Source organism: Gasterosteus aculeatus, chromosome 6, assembly GCF_964276395.1.
Source record: "Gasterosteus aculeatus chromosome 6, fGasAcu3.hap1.1, whole genome shotgun sequence".
NCBI lineage: Eukaryota > Metazoa > Chordata > Actinopteri > Perciformes > Gasterosteidae > Gasterosteus > Gasterosteus aculeatus.
This window is the reverse complement of record NC_135693.1, coordinates 13,020,130-13,038,090: the sequence shown is the minus strand read 5'-3', so window position 1 is coordinate 13,038,090 and position 17,961 is coordinate 13,020,130. Positions and strand designations below refer to the sequence as shown.

Below are 17,961 nucleotides of genomic sequence, written 5' to 3'. Positions count from 1 at the left end.
GTGCACTACCAACTGGTTTCACGTTCATTTAATGGATTGATCCCACATTCATCCTGATGACACATTCTAGATTCCCCCTTTCGCATCTTCAATAATTCTTGCACAGTTCCCATGTTTACATTGTTCTACTGCAGTGTGTCTGTCATATTTTTAATGTCCCTTAAATCCTCCATGAAATAGGAAAACCCTAAAAAAAACATTTTTCTTTGGTAAAAAAAATACAAAAAAACGTTTCTCTTTTGCTCTTCTGCTCCTTCCTCTTTCTTTCTCACATGTGGCTATAAAAAGACTTGCTCTGTTTTTGTATTCCATGTCATATTACTAAGTTTCACGCCTACTCCATGAACCTGAGACATATTTTCTGCTTTCCCCCAGGCTAATTGGGAGATTGTTAGGACTGTGTCTACCCAGAGCCTGAAGCCCCCGTATGTGTCAATGTGCTGCCACGCTGCTGCTAGACTACATATCTTCTAGTCAGTATGGGCCAAGTTTTTCCGAGCAGATTGTTATTAGTTTAATCAACACTGTATTGACAGACTGTGACAAGATTGCATGATCTTTTCTCACCTTTGGAGACACTTCATATTTTTTTCATTCAAAGTATTAATGAAAATAGACTCTTTTGTAAAATGCATCCTTCCCAAGTGAGACACTTGAAGTGATATCTCCCCTCTTGATAACGGTCTTTGGGGAACTTTTAATTGGAGCAGTGTACTTTGTATGGAACAAATGTGACCCATGTGTTTACTTTGCCTTTGTCCAAGCCAACAAAGTAGGAGGAGGCTTTCTGTGCCGGAGTAAAAAAGGCTCCAGGGGAAGCGGCTCAAGGTCCAGTCCCACTTACGTTCACTGGTAAGCCTGTTGGACATCTGGCTTTGTTCCTCTTATAGGCTCCTTATCAGTGGCCTGATGCGGTTGTCCCCTCGCATGTTCTTCTTGTTCCTCAGCTTGGCCAATTCGATGGCCTAAGTGCTCAAATTGAGCCATTTTGTCTCACTTTGAAACAAACTAGGATCTATTATGCCCTTCTTCGTTTTTTTTTTTCTTTCTTTTTTGAGCCACGGCCCTCCTCCTTGCGTCCTCTCCACGTTGGCCTTGGTCTGTGCAGCTTGTCAGTTCCCCCTGCCTTTCTCTACTCTTAGGTTTGAAACGCTGGCCTTGTGAGGGGTCAGTGTTTCTACTCCAGCAGTGTCAACTTCAATCTGGGGCGATTTGGTGTGAAATGTGTGCCATGGTGTGGGGGCTCGGAGGTCAAAGCCCCAGTAATTGATGTTGCTTATTCATCTGCTTTTCCTTGTCTCCTCTAAACCGCAGCACAGCAGCCGTTTTTTGTTTGTCTAAATTGTTTGAAGCTTTACTGTAGGTCTTAGTGGCCTGAGAAGCATCCCCCTTCTGCACTTTGTCTGTGTTCCTACCTAGCGGGGGGTGCAGCACCGGGGACGCACAATGGCGTCGCTACAAAAGGCGCTTTCTCCAACACAGGGCCTCGAGGACATCTCATAGCACGATACTGAGCACAAGGAGACACACAATGGTGGAAGGCACAAAAGGGGCTTCTCTTAAGAAGGGACTCTAGAGGACATCTAGCATGACAAGCAGGGCAGCGCTCTCTGTAATTAGCCATGGAGCCAGCCTGACCAATGGCCTTACATCAATGAACTACATAAACTTTATTTTAAAAACCGGGAGGCTGGAAAAGAAGGTTATTGGCAGAAGTTGGGTGATGAATAAAAATTGGTATGGCTCTAGATCAATGTTTGAAAACCAACATCCTTTCTCCCCGCTGAGCTCTTTGGGAAGTCCGTTCCTTCTGAGGAACACTGCCTGCCAGCTGAAGCGCAGGATGAAATGCTGGATCTGCTTAAGCGCAAACGAGGAGCCACATTTAATCTGTTCCTTTAGCATGTCAGGCGGCTGCATGGGTGGTATGTCCTCCCGGGCCTTTGAAGGGGGGCCGATTTCGAGAAGAGATTTGGATCATTACACAATAAAGAACACTTCATAAGTACTGAGGTAAGTTGGGAGAAATGATGGTTAATGATGTTGACAGCAATTCACCTCTGCTGAATCACAGAAAGATTTGACTCAACTTGCCGTCTTTAATGAGCCTCACTCAGGAAAGGTAATGGGCCAGCGGTAAGACACGGAGAGAGGCGGGGAAGGGGAGAAAGTAAGAGAGAGTGGGAGGGATATATTCGTCTTTTTTTGCTCAGGGAGCTGTGGTTTGCACCGGGCCGGTAGACCATCATATACCCCTCAGGCTGGCGTGTCCGGGAACCACAGAGACGGAAAGGCCTCCTTCTGTTCTGAGAGGTCTCCGTTACTAAAGATTTGTTTTCAACGCACTGTTACAGCGGTGTTTCCATCTTTATAAACTGTTAAAATAAGTCAACTAATTGCGTTTGCAATGTGACCAGTGAGTGTTTGGAAAGTGCGTCCCGTGCTTTCAAACAGATTCTGCTTTATACTTTGCAGTTTGTCATAATCTGTAAATAAGTGTCCATCATTTACTCAGATTTTCTTCTGTCAGTCGGTCCTTTGGGTTTTATTTTCTCAAATACGCCTATTTACACACTTCCAGAGCATGAACACTGATTCCAGCCTCCAGCTCGTTCACTGTTTCTAATCATGCATGTTTATGTGCAAGTTTGTGACAAAAAGCTTAACTGACAGCGTGACTGTTGATTTGCAGTGCTATTTTTTTTTCTTCCCGCATCTCACTGTCAATTCATCAAAGTAACATATCTGTCGGTGTCTTGGAGTGTCTCACGCTGAATGACAAATATGTACATCCAAACTGGGATTCAGTGCCAATTATGCATTGACGGAGATGTCAACAAGAAAGTAGCATTTAAATTAAAATGATGGCATTCAATTTCAAACCGCCTTGTGCGGTGACATATTCTATTACCTCTTTCCGAGGTGCAGGACAAGGCAAAAACAACAACAATGAACAAAGGAACTATCCCAAAGGTCAAATCAATACTTTGCTGTCACTCTGCTTTTCTTTTTTGTTGGCACACATACATGTCAATCATTAGGCCTATTTATAGGCTTGTTAGAGCAGAGAGATACTCCGGGCTTTTATTGTCATCTTGGAAAGTCTTAATACACTCATTACCTTCCCAGTTTTCGAAGGCCCTCAAGACCTTCCAGTGACGAGTCAATAAGTAAATGTTTATATATTGTGACTGCAGTTACATTGAACCCCTATAATGATTCAACGGGAGAAATGTAATGGTATCATTTGTACATGGGAGTGCAGCAAGATGTTATTCACAAAGAAGGAAAATACAAGGCTTGATATTTTTAATTGGCAGGAGTACTTGTCTAATTATCACTTTTCTGTTTGCTCTTCATCTTGAGATTATGTAATTATCTTCTTGAAACATTGTGGAATGATACTACACTTTTTTGTGTGTCTTTTTCTGAGACGCTTCTGTACCTGACACTCAGCAAGCCACTTAATAATATGCTAGAAAGGCAGCTAATTATATTATAATAATGGCCTGATGAAAGCAATAAGGCAGGCTGGTGGATGAGTGATAGCACTGTTAGACTGCTCAAGTCATATCTTCTGCTCAAATTACTATAATCGCACCAAACAGGAAGTTCTTTAATTACTAATGTGTTTATTCATTACGCCAAAAGAATTTGGAGACTTTGCATTCGTTATCATTATGCAAATTGCAGTTCATTCTAAATGATGTTTCCCTGCAAAGATATTTTCAGCAAATTGAATCCCTTATCAAGTTAATTACTCCGTGTTTACAAGACCCCCGAGCTAGGGTATCCCAATTAAAGACTACACCTGTTCTATTTGTGGGATTTGTACTTGATACATGTGTCATTACATGTTCTCCTGCAGAGCACAGGTTTGTCAGGGGGGGGGAACCACCGGTTAGACCCCTTACTGGGCCTCCGGATCTCATCCTGTTTCAACAAACGTTCTGGGCTGGCTGGTGTTGTCTAGTTAGGGGATCCTTTGTAGAAAGGAGGCAGGAGCACAGCTGACACCCGCAGCCGCGGGACCAGCGTTGGGGGTTGGTGGGTGACGTGACGGAGGGCGCGGCCCAGCAGCAGCGGCGGCGGCGTCAACAGCAGCCGCACGCGGCTCTCGAAACTTTTTAATTAGCACTAATTAACTTTGCAGGAAAATGTTGAGGCTTGAAAGGATTTGTGTCAGCAAGTGGGAGATCAAAGATTGCGGCGCTTTGCATTTTAATCTGTACACTGAGGGGTAACAGGCCCCTGTTTAGAGAGGGGGAGGGGGAGAGCGGGAAACAAGGCATCCCAGGTGGTACTCGAGCAGCCTACCTCCAGTAATGGTGACTACCAATCACACCACAGGTCCCGTCGCATTATAAAATGTTCCACTAATATAAGAAATTACCTTTTTGTTTTGTCGTTCAATCGAGTCACGGCTCTCCCTTACTTTGTTAATTTACTTCTTTCATCCGTGTGCGTGCATTCCTCAGTGTCTGTATGTTCACGCCTGTGCGTTTTTTCCCTTTCTTTTCTTTCTTTTTTTTTGAGCCGCTTCATCAGACTGACAAGGCATTTCATAGAGGTGGTTTTTAATGCATGCCTGGACATCACTGTGGCAGGGTCATCCATCAGACTTCAAGACAACATCGATCATTTGCCATGAAGAGAGCGCAGGGTAGTGATTATTTGCTATTAGGTGGACGCTCAGGCATACAAATGGCTGGCAGTTGACAGTTGAACTCACTCAAACGTAATGCGGGACGGCTCGCCCTCTCAGGGAAACGTTGACGAGCACTGAGCCTGAACACTGTAATGACAGAGCGTACACGGGCAGACGGGGCACTGAGGGATTCTTCCTCACAGATCGCAGCATCTATTATTTATTTGTTACTTCATTTTATCTCAAAAGTACATGAGTTAATTTCTTTTTACAAATTCAGTAGAAATATGGTCTTTTTTTGCATTATTTTATACACTGAAACCCAATTGTGTAATGTGGAGTGTGCTCATATTATAGGTTGATCCACTCTGTCAGTGCGATACTGTTGTATAGACTTAAAGATGTGTGAGGCTGTGCAGCATGCGTGAGAGCTCGTGTGCGCGCCTGTTTGTGCTGCATTGACGTCCTCACTGACTGCAATGCCATCAGTGAATTGATTTTCAGTCCTTACTCACTTAGAAAGCCGGGTGTTTGTCGTGTTGATGGACAACTAATCTTTCAATACAAACATTAGCAAGACACAGGGCCGCGCTTTCGGCACCGTCCAGGTACTATGAAGAGGAAGGTTTTGTGTCGGCTCGTAAGGAACCCGGCCTCACCAGCAATACCGCTTGCATGCCTTTCGTTGTTTGATTGACAACTTTTAGAGATAGACGTCCACCTTGTTGCACGGATCTCTCCAGAACCTTTCCGGGAACGAGGTAACGCCATCAATTCGGTCAGTGTTGGAGCTTAGATTTCATCCGGAGCCAAACCGGGGACGAGTCAGGCTTATGAAGTTGGGCCCGACAGGAATGTCTGTCAAGTCCTCATCCCATGGCCAGGATTGATCCAGGGTCATTAATCAGACAGTCCCCGACTGTACGTACCAGCCGCTGTCTGAGTCACAGAGCTCTCAGCCGCTCCTCCAGTGAGAGCGACATTGAGAGGGAATATTAACCTCACACACTCAGCAGGAAGCATCCACGGGCATAGTCCGTAACTCAGACACGGCAGGATCCACAGTGGTATTATACTTCACACACTAGCTTTGCACGTTCAACAGGCCCACCGCTGTGTCGACATTTTCAACAATTTAATATGCACATTATAACCTTATATGGCACGAAGTCATGGCCCATGGAATTCAACTCCATCATCAACAAAAAAACTTGAATTTCTTTGTGCTCTCTAAAGAAACGTGTATTTCTGTTTTGCAAATGATGTAACGTTGTGCAAAGTTCAATCTCCACCTCCAATTGACGGCTTTCCACCGATGATGCTCTTACACACAGGCTACCAGGAGCAAGCGTAGCGCAATATTCAAAACAGATTTAGAGTGTACCCACATAAAGGAGAGATTTCGCTGGCGGCGCCAAACGTACTCTAATGATTTGCATTGCCATTAATAGTAATTTGCAGCTGCCTGTAATCCCCTTTCCATGTGTGAATTGACATGCATTCAGGGAGGGCTATGTGTGTCCTGGACGTGTGATCTTTAAATGACTGCCACCTGAGGCCCTAGCAATACAGAGAAGACAAGTGCCACACTGAGCATCGACTGTCTACGTGTGAGGGAGATAGGGGGGGTAAAAAAGGGAGCGCCGTGGGGGAGATGGAGACGTATAATGACTAATTCACCGTTGCCATCGGAGATGCACGTACAGAGACACGTATAGGCCATGAACTGTAGCTCGAGGGAAGAGTCCCGGAACAGAACTGATCATCGCTGTGTGGAGGTGGTAGGAGGGTGTTGGGGGCTTGAGGGGTTGCAAGGTATTAATTTTGCTTTACAGATAACGCCATCTTATTTTCCCACAAGCTAATCCAGATAGTGTTTAGAGGCTGCATTTAGCTTTTTTTTAGCGTCTATTTGTGTTTTTCTTTTGGTTTGGGTGGTTGATGAAACGCAGCTGTGTTAAACTAATGGAGACTTGTGTATTAATCAAGGTTATGTTATCCTCAATTCTTCTCTCATTAACATAGTGCTTTATAACTGTATGGCTTCTACACTCACCCCCTACTCTTTTACACACAACAATTGGTAATATGGCTAATTTGTGATATTACTGATTAAGCTAGTTTGCAGTGCACAAGCAAAAAGCATCATTATATTTTTGATTCCGGGCTGAATTCAGCCTCCGTTCACCCTCTCCAACTAGCTCTCCTAAATTCACCTTTCTTATTAAGTTTATTAAAGCCCGTCCACATACTGGATTTACCAGGTTCACTTCCTTCTCCCCTCCAGCACAGTACCTTATTCTGGCAGGCAATCCGAAGTGTGCTCTGAATAGGCCATTATGCACACATGAAGGCCATCATTTCCCCACCATTGGTCAATTTATCAAGCATTTATCTGTCGCCTTCTGAACAGGACGTCGTTACACCTGTCACTCTGCAGCTCTGGCCGGCGGTTTAGAATATCACTGCAGTGCCTTTCTGACCCATGAGAGGACATCGGGCCTTTTAACTGTTGACTCCGACTGCGATTTCTCTCCAGTGTCCCACGGTGTCCGTGTGTTCTTGATATCCATTAGACTCAGGGACTTTTTTCAGTATTGCCGTGCAAGCTGCAGGGATGTTGCCTCTGTGCTCTCTTTCACTATTTCATTAATTGGGAACACTGTGGGTTTGTTTTATATTATAGCGCTGTATTTCCTGGCTAAACTAGACTCCATATTGTTCCTATTCTTTTCCGTTTGAAGAAAAAAGACTCAAATAACGTGAGACTGTGTAACATATTGAAACGATTTCTCCATCTTTCTTCTGCTGCTGCTGGATATATATGACATGACACCAGCGCACACCATTGGCAGGAGTGACTGACATTTCAGCCAATACTGGTCGAGAGTTTTCTTCCCTCTGTTGTCAGCAGTGGTTCATCAATCACTGTGTCCGCATTAGTATTAGTGTATTGATCTGGCAGGGCTGCTCTCTTGGTCGGTGTCTCTCTCCGCTGCCCTCGTCTGGGGCCTCACACAGTTCCCCTGCTTCCTGTGCTGAATTTACTGCTCCAGCCAAATATGTCTAATTGCGCTGTGTGCGCTCAGAAGGCCGGATCTTATTCAACACATCCATGTCCTACTTACGTAAGCTCAAAAGCACACGCGCGCCGATGCACGCCGGGCCGTATGATGTATGAGGCCGAGCTTACCCAGGCTAAGTGGTAGTCAAAGCGTAAAGACAGCCTGGAGTATTAGCTCTGACAATGAGGCTGATCATAATTATCTTAACAAGGACGGGATTCGCCTCACCTCGTTAAAGCTACCGCCTGTCTGTCCCTCTCTTGCTCGTCAGAGACTTGAGGAAATTCATTTGATCACGCCTTCCTCAGGAAATCATAATTATTACAATTTTTACAATTAAGTGATACAACAAAAAAAATGTATAGTCCAAAATGTTCTCGATTTGTTTTTCATAGCTAATGATATACATGAATATAAATGATATTACTGGACTGTATAAAGCCACCCAAACATGTTGGCAGTAGTATTTACAATTGCAATGGAACCCAAGATACATGTTTTCATTATTACTTTTGAGGAAGTTGAGTTACATCAAACTAATGCTAATAAAACTAAGATTAGAAAAATCATTTCTGTGTTGCACGTGTGTTATGCACGTGTTGGCCAATTACCAAACCTGTACAGCAATGTGACTCAAGGTGATTATCCTCATTAGTTTCGTTAAGACCAAAAGCTGCCTCTTTTTCTTTCTTTTCTTTTCTTAAGGAAGTGAAGTACTTTTACTGCAGTGCTTCAACTTTATTAGTTTTCCAAACCACACATTAAAACAAGAAAGCTTAAAACAAGTAATGAAACCAGAAATGGAAATCTGCAGAGGGAGCACAGAAAGCTAGAGCGTATCACAAGTTCAATCCCTGCACTGTATTTAATGCTGGCTGGGAGTCAGTGGCTCTCCCCTGGCTGTGAATTTAACTGATTAAATCAGCCAGTGCACGCAGCAGTGGTGACATGAAAACAACAATTAATAAGGCTCCCTCCTGCGCCATGCGGCTCCCTTTAACCGAGCAGCTAATAAGATAACCCACAGGACTGCAGCCCATCATACACAGAAACACACACGCACACACACGGGCACGCAGACTTACAGGTGGCAATAGTTAGTTAGCAACCTCTTTTCACAGAAAATGCAATAATGTTTATTCAATATGGTGTGTGCCAAACGGTACATTTTCCTCGCAAATTAATTGCATGTTTTACCGTATTCCCTGGAAATTGAAACACAATAACTCCGCTAAGGAAAAGTAAAGTTTGTTTTATAATTGCTTGTTTGGACCAACAGGCCATTCAAAAAAAAAAGAAATTTATAAAACACCGTAACAACAAGCAACAAAAAAAGGTAAAAAAATCTCATGGAGTTTTTGATTTTTGGTCTATAGATTTAAGTATTCTAGCTTAATGGGTGTTTTTGCTTTCATAAATGAGGAACGGCAAAGGATGTCACGAAACTGGCACATCTCCGTATTCATCCCTCTTGCCAATGCATTAATCAGACCTGATAAGAGGTTGTCAGCTAGCGGCTTTGCCACCACACTGACTAGGTGCTGTCAGCTGTTGTTGTGTGTATCAAGTGTGTGTGTGTGTGTGTGTGTGTGTGTGTGTGTGTGTGTGTGTGTGTGTGTGTTTGCAAAAGGTTGATTTTGTTTGAAATGAGGCAGCTCACTCCGCCTCACTCGCAAGTCTACTGCGTACCGCTTATTTGTCGCTTTTCACACGAGAAGAAAGATGCATCATTTTGCTTTGTAGTTCAAAGTTTCTGCCAATGTGTCCCCTCTGTGCATCTGCGTTTTGGCCAACGAGGCTGTCTGCATGGAGCTCCAGTTGATTGGCTAGAAACCGAAAAAAGGCAATTAACAGCAAATGGCGCAAGATAACAGTTGATCTGGCAAACTGAAAGGGTGTGAATTGCAACATGGTAATAGCCAGGTGCATATGTGTACACTGCAGTGCCGTCATCTTTTTTTAATTTTATTTTCATTGCCTTCTTAGTTTGAAGTGAAGTTCACATAATGAATGTGATTGCATGTCATGCCCTGCCCCCATGAAGCTCACTGCTCGTTGCCATGCGTTTGCAGATTGTCATGATCGAGGTGTTACATTTACATAGCTCGAAGTTGGTATGTGTTATGGCAGCTATTGACACTAGGCAGATCCAGAAAGGAGCAATAGTTCACACCGCGCCTGTGAAGGAACCTGACTGTACCTTGAGATTGTCATGCCGCAATGTGACACTGCTCACAGGAATTTGCATTTACGTAAGTCTTGTCAATGTGTTCTGTTTGATTATAGAACTAGAATCGGATTCCAAACATTCTGATCTTGGGGTGAATTATTTTTATATTTTGACATATATTAAGTAATAATAAAAGCTGTGTTTTAAATATGAATCCGTGTGCATGTGTCACGTTCTGGCAGGTTTAAATGTCGATGAAGTCACCCAGGACACTTTAACATGGCGCGCTGACAGTGTGAAGGATTAGACAACACACACGCATTGCTTTTTGTGCACCTTCCACGACTTGAACTTCGCAGGGCTCTAACATTACTCCTACCACCACCCTCCATCACTGTAACGCCGGTGTGAATGCGTGTGAAGGAGACGGAAGGGGAGAGAGTTGAGAGGAACCTTCACCCCTCTTTGTAATTTGTCATAAAAAACAAACAAAAAAGCAAAGTTCCCCGTCTTTTGATGCTAAAATCCCAACACTAATAACTCCTATTGTGGTAAATTTGCCAAAAAGTTTCCCTTCCATTCCATCTGTGATTGCGAGTACATTCTAGTTCCTCTGTGAAAATGATGGATGACAAGTTAAATTTGTGTCTGGGGAGTGAAGGTGAACTGTGACAGAGTGATTTGTCTTGGGAATGGAGGGTTAGGGTCAGGCGAAACTGGGCGCCTCAAGGCACAAGACATTGACAAATTCATCCTGCCCGCCGCATTTCTGAAGCCTTTTGTTTTGAATCCTGGCTACTCACAAGTGACCCCCATCCCTCATCCTGCCAGCCGCTGAAGGATGCCTCACCATGCCTCACCGTGCCAGGGGAGCTCAGCACCACTAATTCTTGTCATTCACTTCCCTGACAGGACCAGACCCGTACTGGCCCGGCGTATGAAAGAGGGATGCTGAAATATTTCTGCACAATAACAGCGGACCAGATTTAGAGCCATAACAGTTTTGCTGTTGCCGTGTGTGTTTCGCAGGTCACTGGCGGGTCTCGAAATGTTCACCGCGCTGGAGGAGCTGATCGTCGACAACAATCTGCTGGGAAATGACCTCCTGTTGCCCAGGTTACCCAACCTCCACACCCTCACGCTCAATAAGAACAAAATATCCTTTCACAGTGATTGCTCATTTCTTATTTGCATTTGAAATTCACTCTCACGGCGTAGATAACAGACACCGTCATCAACAGTGTATTTTGTTTATATTCATACGTTGATGAGACTTACACTTGTAATGTTTTAAGTGTTGTGCTTTTGTAGAGAGCGCTGTGTATTTCAAAAGAGAGAAGAGGAACTCTGTCACAGAGCTCCACACTGTAGTTTTTGAACCACAGGGACCTCTAGTGGAATCCGATTAAAAGGTCAACATAACAGATGTTTTCTTTTTAAAAGGAACAAAAAGTGTTGGATTAAAACTAGCCAAGCATCCAAATAATAAAACAATTTTTTTGCGATGTGTTTCGACATCATTTATTTTAAATAGTAGAGAATCAAATCAGGATATTTGAAGCTTGGTTTGTACCATTGTACATGATTACACTTTTTTACCTCATTAAAATAAATGTTATTTATTATTAAATTATTAATTTGTCACTAGAACACACCCTTTTAGTTCACTGATTCTCGCAGTTCCTTGTGTTCTACTTTACATTTTTTTTTAAACACCCCAAATTCTAGACATCGGCACATTGCAAAGCTGTTTATGATCAGTCTGAAATGTGTGAACTTCCCGTCGAAGCTTCAGAACAGGTTTAGCAATGTGTCCTGTTTTCCTCTGGTTATGCAGATCCTGCTGGGTAACGATGTTCACTCTCTTGCTCATTCACACACACACACACACACACACACACACACACACACACACACGCATCCAAAGTCAACATAAAAACTGGGGCTCCTTGAAGTGTGCGTCTGGGACTGTGTGCTGAGTTGGGTTGTGAAGTGGTCGGCACATGCTAATAGGCCAATTATGTACATCCTGTCGTGGCACAGTGCCATTTTAAAGCTTGAGCACTGCATTAGTGCAGTTGTATTTTGACACTTCGGGGCTCAATTTTCCAAGTGAATGTATTAGTGATGAATGTGCCTGCTTAAGGGCTGTTTGTTTTTTTTCCACGTTTTCGCAAAAGTTTTCCACAGCACGGCTCTGGGAAGCACGGACCGTTTGAACCGCAGGGCATCCATCATTTTGTCACTGTTCTGCACCCAGGCCACCTAGGAAATGAAAGAGATCGAGAGAAAAGAGAGAGAGAGAGAGAGCGGCAGCCAAATCGTGTCACTACTATATGCCAAAGCCTGCACCTTAAATTGCCCCTCTGGCTGCCCGGTCGCACAAAGCCACTGACTAACCCCTTTGAGCACTTCGCTAAATTTGACAGTGATTTGTTTTAGTGCGGACAGGCACGGAAGGGGCCACGCGGGTAGTAAATGCTAATGTAATTAACAGCGTTAGGTCCTTGACATCCGCCCTTTGACACCTGACTGATATCGAGGACCTGCTGGAACACTTGGCTGATGTGACCCCGTCACTGGTGTACCTAAGCCTGCTGGGAAATGAGGCCTGCCCCAACCAGCTGGTCAGCCCGGATAAGGATGAGGACGACTACCAGAGATACAGGTCAGTTACTACGCGGACTGTGACGGCGACGTGGCACATGAATAAGGCACAGCTTTCACACATGACCCGTTTAGATAGATGGAGAGATCGTGTTTAGGGTGGGGTGTGTTTTTATTTTCTAGTCAGACAGTTTTGATCCTGAGCTATTCAGAGTCGTAGCTTTTTGTAAGTAATGGATGTGGAGATGTTCCTTTTTTCTAAAACATCCAGCCCCCCCCCCCTACATTTCACTTGCAGACTGCGGATCCAACCACATCACTCTAAAAGCTTTGTCAACTGGCCCCTCTACACTCCAGTTTGCAAAATGGATTTCATGTGTGACTAGTCGCCACCACAAATGAGTGTTTACTACCCTACCTTACCAGAACAGATGATGCATTAAACATCAAGCCAGGCCTGGAGCCATGCAATATGACCACCATTTGTCAGGGTCCTTTACATGAAATGTGATAAAAGGCGAAAAGCACACTCTCTTTTGTCTGTTTTTGCCCTAAGTGCTTGTTTCTGACTCTGCGTTGCCTATTAATCATTTACCACCCATGCCTTTCTTGAATAATCTTTCTTCTCTCCTTTTTTGCCCCCCCCCCTCCATCCCCCTCCTCGCCTCAACCCTCGCGCCTCCCTCTCTCACTTTGCCTCTCCAGCTCCCCCCTTTCCCCCTCGCCCCGCATGCTTATCTTTGCCGGTGAGGAAAGCTGTTCTGTTTTGACTGACAACGTCTAGAGTCCTGTAATGTAATATTCATAATGTGTCACAGAGTAAAACATCAGTTTGAGCGTGATGCAGATTTCATGTCTGACAAGGTTAGGCTGTGTGGAGGTCGTGACAGCATTGGCCTTGGGCAATAAATACCCAGCCCAATGCCCCGAGAGGTCTGAACTACCCTCGCGCGTTGCATCGGTGCCCCAATTAGTGCAACGACACAGAAACACGGTATTCTTTCACACAGCATGCAGTGTGGCTGGAGGTTAAATGGTGTCCCGTTCTTTAGCCGGCCAATGTGGCCATTTGTGGTACTACAATAATACCAGAGTTCAAGGCTGTAGTATTATATGTTCACAAAGGCTACTGATTATGCATCTCCTCAGGGAACTATTAAACTACTGATATGTATGTCAACCTCTTTCTTTTCTCTTTGTTTCTGCATTGTTTAAATATTAACATGTCTCTTGATGCTCTTTGGGGAAAGTTATCAGTTTGTCCGATCTCGTTTCGTTTCACATCAAAGAGCTTTGGCCTGAGGTCCCTCAGCCACTGACTGTAATGCTCACTCAACCTTTTTCTAATGGCCCTCAATGTCACTTTTGTTATCCTCCGTAGATGTGATACTAGGTTAGTGATTGATAACTCTTTTATTGGAACTATTATTCATCAGTAATTCCTATCAAATATTGGCAAAAAGTGTTTCTTTATTTGGAATTTTCAAGCAAAATACATTGAAATATCAAGGGCAGCTTCTAGCAAATAAGTATTATTTATTTATTAACCTATCCAACCATTTTCCTACGAATTATAGACTGTAAACAAAAGTACATTTGAGGAAAGTATGATAGCAGCATAAATCTATTTTATCTACAACATCCACCTCCAAGGGCAGCGGGAATCCCATTGTTGTTATCACATGTTTGAAACGGCTAAACAAAGTGTGTGAGAGTGAGTTTTTTCTTTCCTTGCAGTCCCCCCTCTCCCCCACCCTCCCCCCTCACCCCCTGTGTGCTCTCGGTTCCTCCCGCTTTGGTGGGTGTGAATCATTAATATCCCTACCGGCTGACAGAGCCTTGTCATCGGCTCTGACCCTGTGATGGTGGGTTACCTACGGAGAATAACCTCCCTGCACGTCTCCCAAGGGCATCTTCACGTTTCATCATGGAAATGCCCCCGAACAAAGTCCTCTTACAGGGAGGGAGACACAGGATAGGATTGGGGGCTCTTGAATTTAAGTGCTGGTGCTCTCATCGGAAAAGGAGCTCTTATTAGGAACAAGTCATTTCACCCTATGCTGATGTTTTTAATTTAAGGCCAAATGTATTTTTGTGGATACGCACTCTGTTTTGTGTACCTTTCAAACTATTTCAGACGTTTCGCGTTTTGCGTTTTGCATGGAGATACCATCCGTTCCGTGTCAGTCTAAACGTGATCCCTGCATCCCTTTCTTATAATCCTCAAGTGATGAGAACTTGACACGAGCTTTGCCATCTCCCCTCATCGCCCATTGCCCGTCATCGATTTGTCCCGGCTCTTTGCGCTCAGGTCTCGTCTGTGCCCGCATCCCCCGTCCTTTCTCACCCTCCACTTAGGCGCTGAATGCATGTCCTCTTTGGCTACCGGTTCAGCCCTGACATGCTGGTTCCTCTATCCCTGCCTGCCTGTGAAAGGATCTGTTGTCGTCTATGTATTCCAACCATTATCTTTTGACGTTTCTCTCCCTACCAATGAAAGACAAGAGTGTGTCTGAAAGCTTCGAGAGATATCTGTGTTGATGCTGCCAGAATGACAGCTCTGGCAGACGGGTTGTATCTCCTTTTGTGCTATTTATATGTCGTGCTTATTCTTATCAGCTTTGAAGGTTATTACATGCAAGAAAATATCACCATTATATCTGCACCTACATTAAATCTCAGTAAACACGGCTTCTTTTCAAGTTTTGTTGACGCATGTATTTACATATTAGTATGCGTGTCGGTTTGATTAGCGAGTCACTTCCTTAGAATCTATGTTTGTCTCGTTGTTAAGAGCCGGCTCACCGCGGGACCTTTTAAAGCAATGCTACGCTACGGCTTGAAGTTGAATCGTTGTTTTCCCCGTAGGTACTTTGTCCTGCACAAGTTGCCCCAGCTGAAGTTTCTGGACACCAGGAAGGTAACTCCGAAAGAAATGATGGAGGCGCAGGCAAGAGGAGCATTCATGAAAGTGGTCAAACCAAAGTCGGAAGCAGTAAGTTAAGCCCTGTTTATTCTATTTTTTTGTGTGTGTTTAAAATAGTATTCCCTGTGAAGTCTCTTTATCCCTTCTTTCCCTTTTACTATTCTTTCTATTGGCCTTTCTTTCTTCCTGTTCATGCTTGACTGTCTCCCTTAACAAAGGTCCTTGTAGTGAGGCCCTTTTGTGAAAGGTCTTTCTTTACTATCGCTTAAAGTGTATGAATGTGTGTGTGTGTGTGTGTGTGTGTGTGTGTGTGTAAATGTGTGACCACAGCCTGACCTGATTTCATATGCATGAGCCCAGATCAAAGACGACGGGCGGCTGTCCGACCCCGGTTGTGTTTCCAAGTGTGACATTGGTGGCGATTGGAGTGACAGCTCACGTACACGGCGCTCACTATCGCTTAATTATCCTGAGCCCGTGCACTTATTCCTCCCTCTCTTGTCTTTGGGCCATACAGACTAATTAGCGTTCGGGCAGTTCATAGACCAACCAATTCCCCCCCTCCCACTCCCCACACCCATGTCTTCCATTCCTTTGATAATGCAATATAAATGAACAGCTTTTGCCTAGATTTAATTTCATGTTATTGTAAGGTCATGAAATATTTACTGTTTGGATGAGCTAAGCTTTGTCGCTTCAAGGTCTCTGGGGCTCCGACAGTGAGCCTTGGATGTTTAAAATGGAGCCAGAATAGCAGGAGCGACGGCATCCAATGACAAATCAGAAGCATGTGAGGTGATGTCGGGTTTAAAAGCGCACGAGAAAAGCATAATATTTATTGTTTCAGATAAGATAGTGTTCTGTTTTAGTGTCAGCTCATGCTATGCTTTGTTCTTGATTCTCCATGCAAGTGGCAAGCAGGAAAGCAAAACACTGAAATAATTTAACCTCAGTCTGGCATGTTTGGTAGATGGAAAAAAAAAAAGTGGAATGAAAACAATGTTCATCCACTTTATATAAAACGAAACCAAGGACCTCTACAATGCTTTTTGGCAGGGCAAAGTCACTTTATAAGATTTTATTTACATAGCTTGTCAGGGAAAAAGAAATGTTTGCCTTTGTTGCCACAGCCCTAGATGAAAGGAGAGATAATCACTGATTCTTGCTGACATGATGTGTGTGTTTTTCTGTCACTGTGTCTTTGAACCTGCTGTATATGATTATTTATTCCCAATGCAAAGTAAAAGGTTAGAGCTTTGATGAAAACGCTCCCTAACTCCCGGTGCACAGTACTTTCTGTGCCATATCATGCTTTTGCGATCCCACCGGCAGTTCCTTATTAGCAGTGCTCATTAGACAAAGAGGAGAATTTTTTTGCCGGGACGGATCCCGTGTCAGGGGCCCTTGAATGTCACGCCGGCATTTCCATAACATTTGTTGTGATTTAGACGAGACGTGACGCGTCAACTATCACAGACTTGATGAGCCGTGAGAACCTCCCGGCTCTAATTGTCCACATCATCAGAGTGATTGTAAGCTGACCAATAGCGCGGGCCCACCCATTAATGTCACGTTTGCAACGGAACAGGAGAGCGAGGAGCGATGATGGCATAATTAGATATTTGTGTTTTCTTTTATGTCTGGTACGGCCGGGTGTTGCTCATAACAGTGGCTCATGGTACAGCGTCTGCCATTCGCTTCATTACAAAGGGTGGTAATTAGCTGTCTCACTGTCGCCGGTGCTGCTGTTTCAGTCTCAATTAGGGCGAGTATTGGAGAGAAATAAATACAGTGCAACAGACGTGAATTAAATTGTTCATTCGTGACGTTTTTTTTGCTCGGCCAACACTTATTTTCCCTTTAAGACCTTTTACGACAAATTTACTTTGCTGCTGTTTACAGTGTAAAAATTGAAACCATAGAAATCGCAGCAACGGCAGCCAGGTTACAGTGAAACATGTCATGACAGCGTAAATCTAAAGGAAAAAAGTCCCTGCTCTATCAGATCATTCCCATTACATGATGTGCATATTGGAATGGTTAATGGTCTATTGAATTGACAGTGCTGAACTTTTGAGACCTCTCTTGAGTCATATTGGAGTGGATTGTGACCACAGTTTTAACTCCTTTTCAATCACGCCATAATGGCACCGGGCGCCACCAAATGGTTCCGATAAAGCAGTTATGGTCCTTAGCACAATCCGAACACCCTAACCTTTTATGAATTCCCAATGTTTTCCATGTTGCCTGCACACAGAAAGCCAATGGCCCAGTGTTTGCAGGAAAAGACACAAAAACCCTGCAATCAGATAGATTGCAAAATGTAGGTAAAAACTAATTTCATGTATTAATGTATGACATCTTGGTGTCACAGAATCAAACCGTCACTGCAAAGAGATTGCCGTCTTGTGACAAAGAGGAAAACAAAGAATCATGCTTGAAATAGCCGTGCTCCCACAGTGAGGTTTAATTGTTATTGTGCGCCTTCGTGCACGAGTGGACATGACACCATAAGTGGGTGACAATGAGTTGTCGCCCAGATCTA

General features: G+C 43.9%; 1 protein-coding gene across 2 annotated transcripts in view; it reads left to right on the top strand.

Annotated features, from left to right (window-relative positions):
• Window positions 1-17,961, top strand: part of lrmda (leucine rich melanocyte differentiation associated) — a 170,407-nt gene that overhangs the window by 102,490 nt on the left and 49,956 nt on the right. For both annotated transcript variants that reach the window (XM_040179117.2, XM_078104476.1), the window contains 3 exons: window positions 10,913-11,039; window positions 12,412-12,551; window positions 15,359-15,485. In XM_040179117.2, coding sequence (XP_040035051.2) covers window positions 10,913-11,039; window positions 12,412-12,551; window positions 15,359-15,485 — 394 coding nt within the window. The remainder of the gene's footprint in view (window positions 1-10,912; window positions 11,040-12,411; window positions 12,552-15,358; window positions 15,486-17,961) is intronic.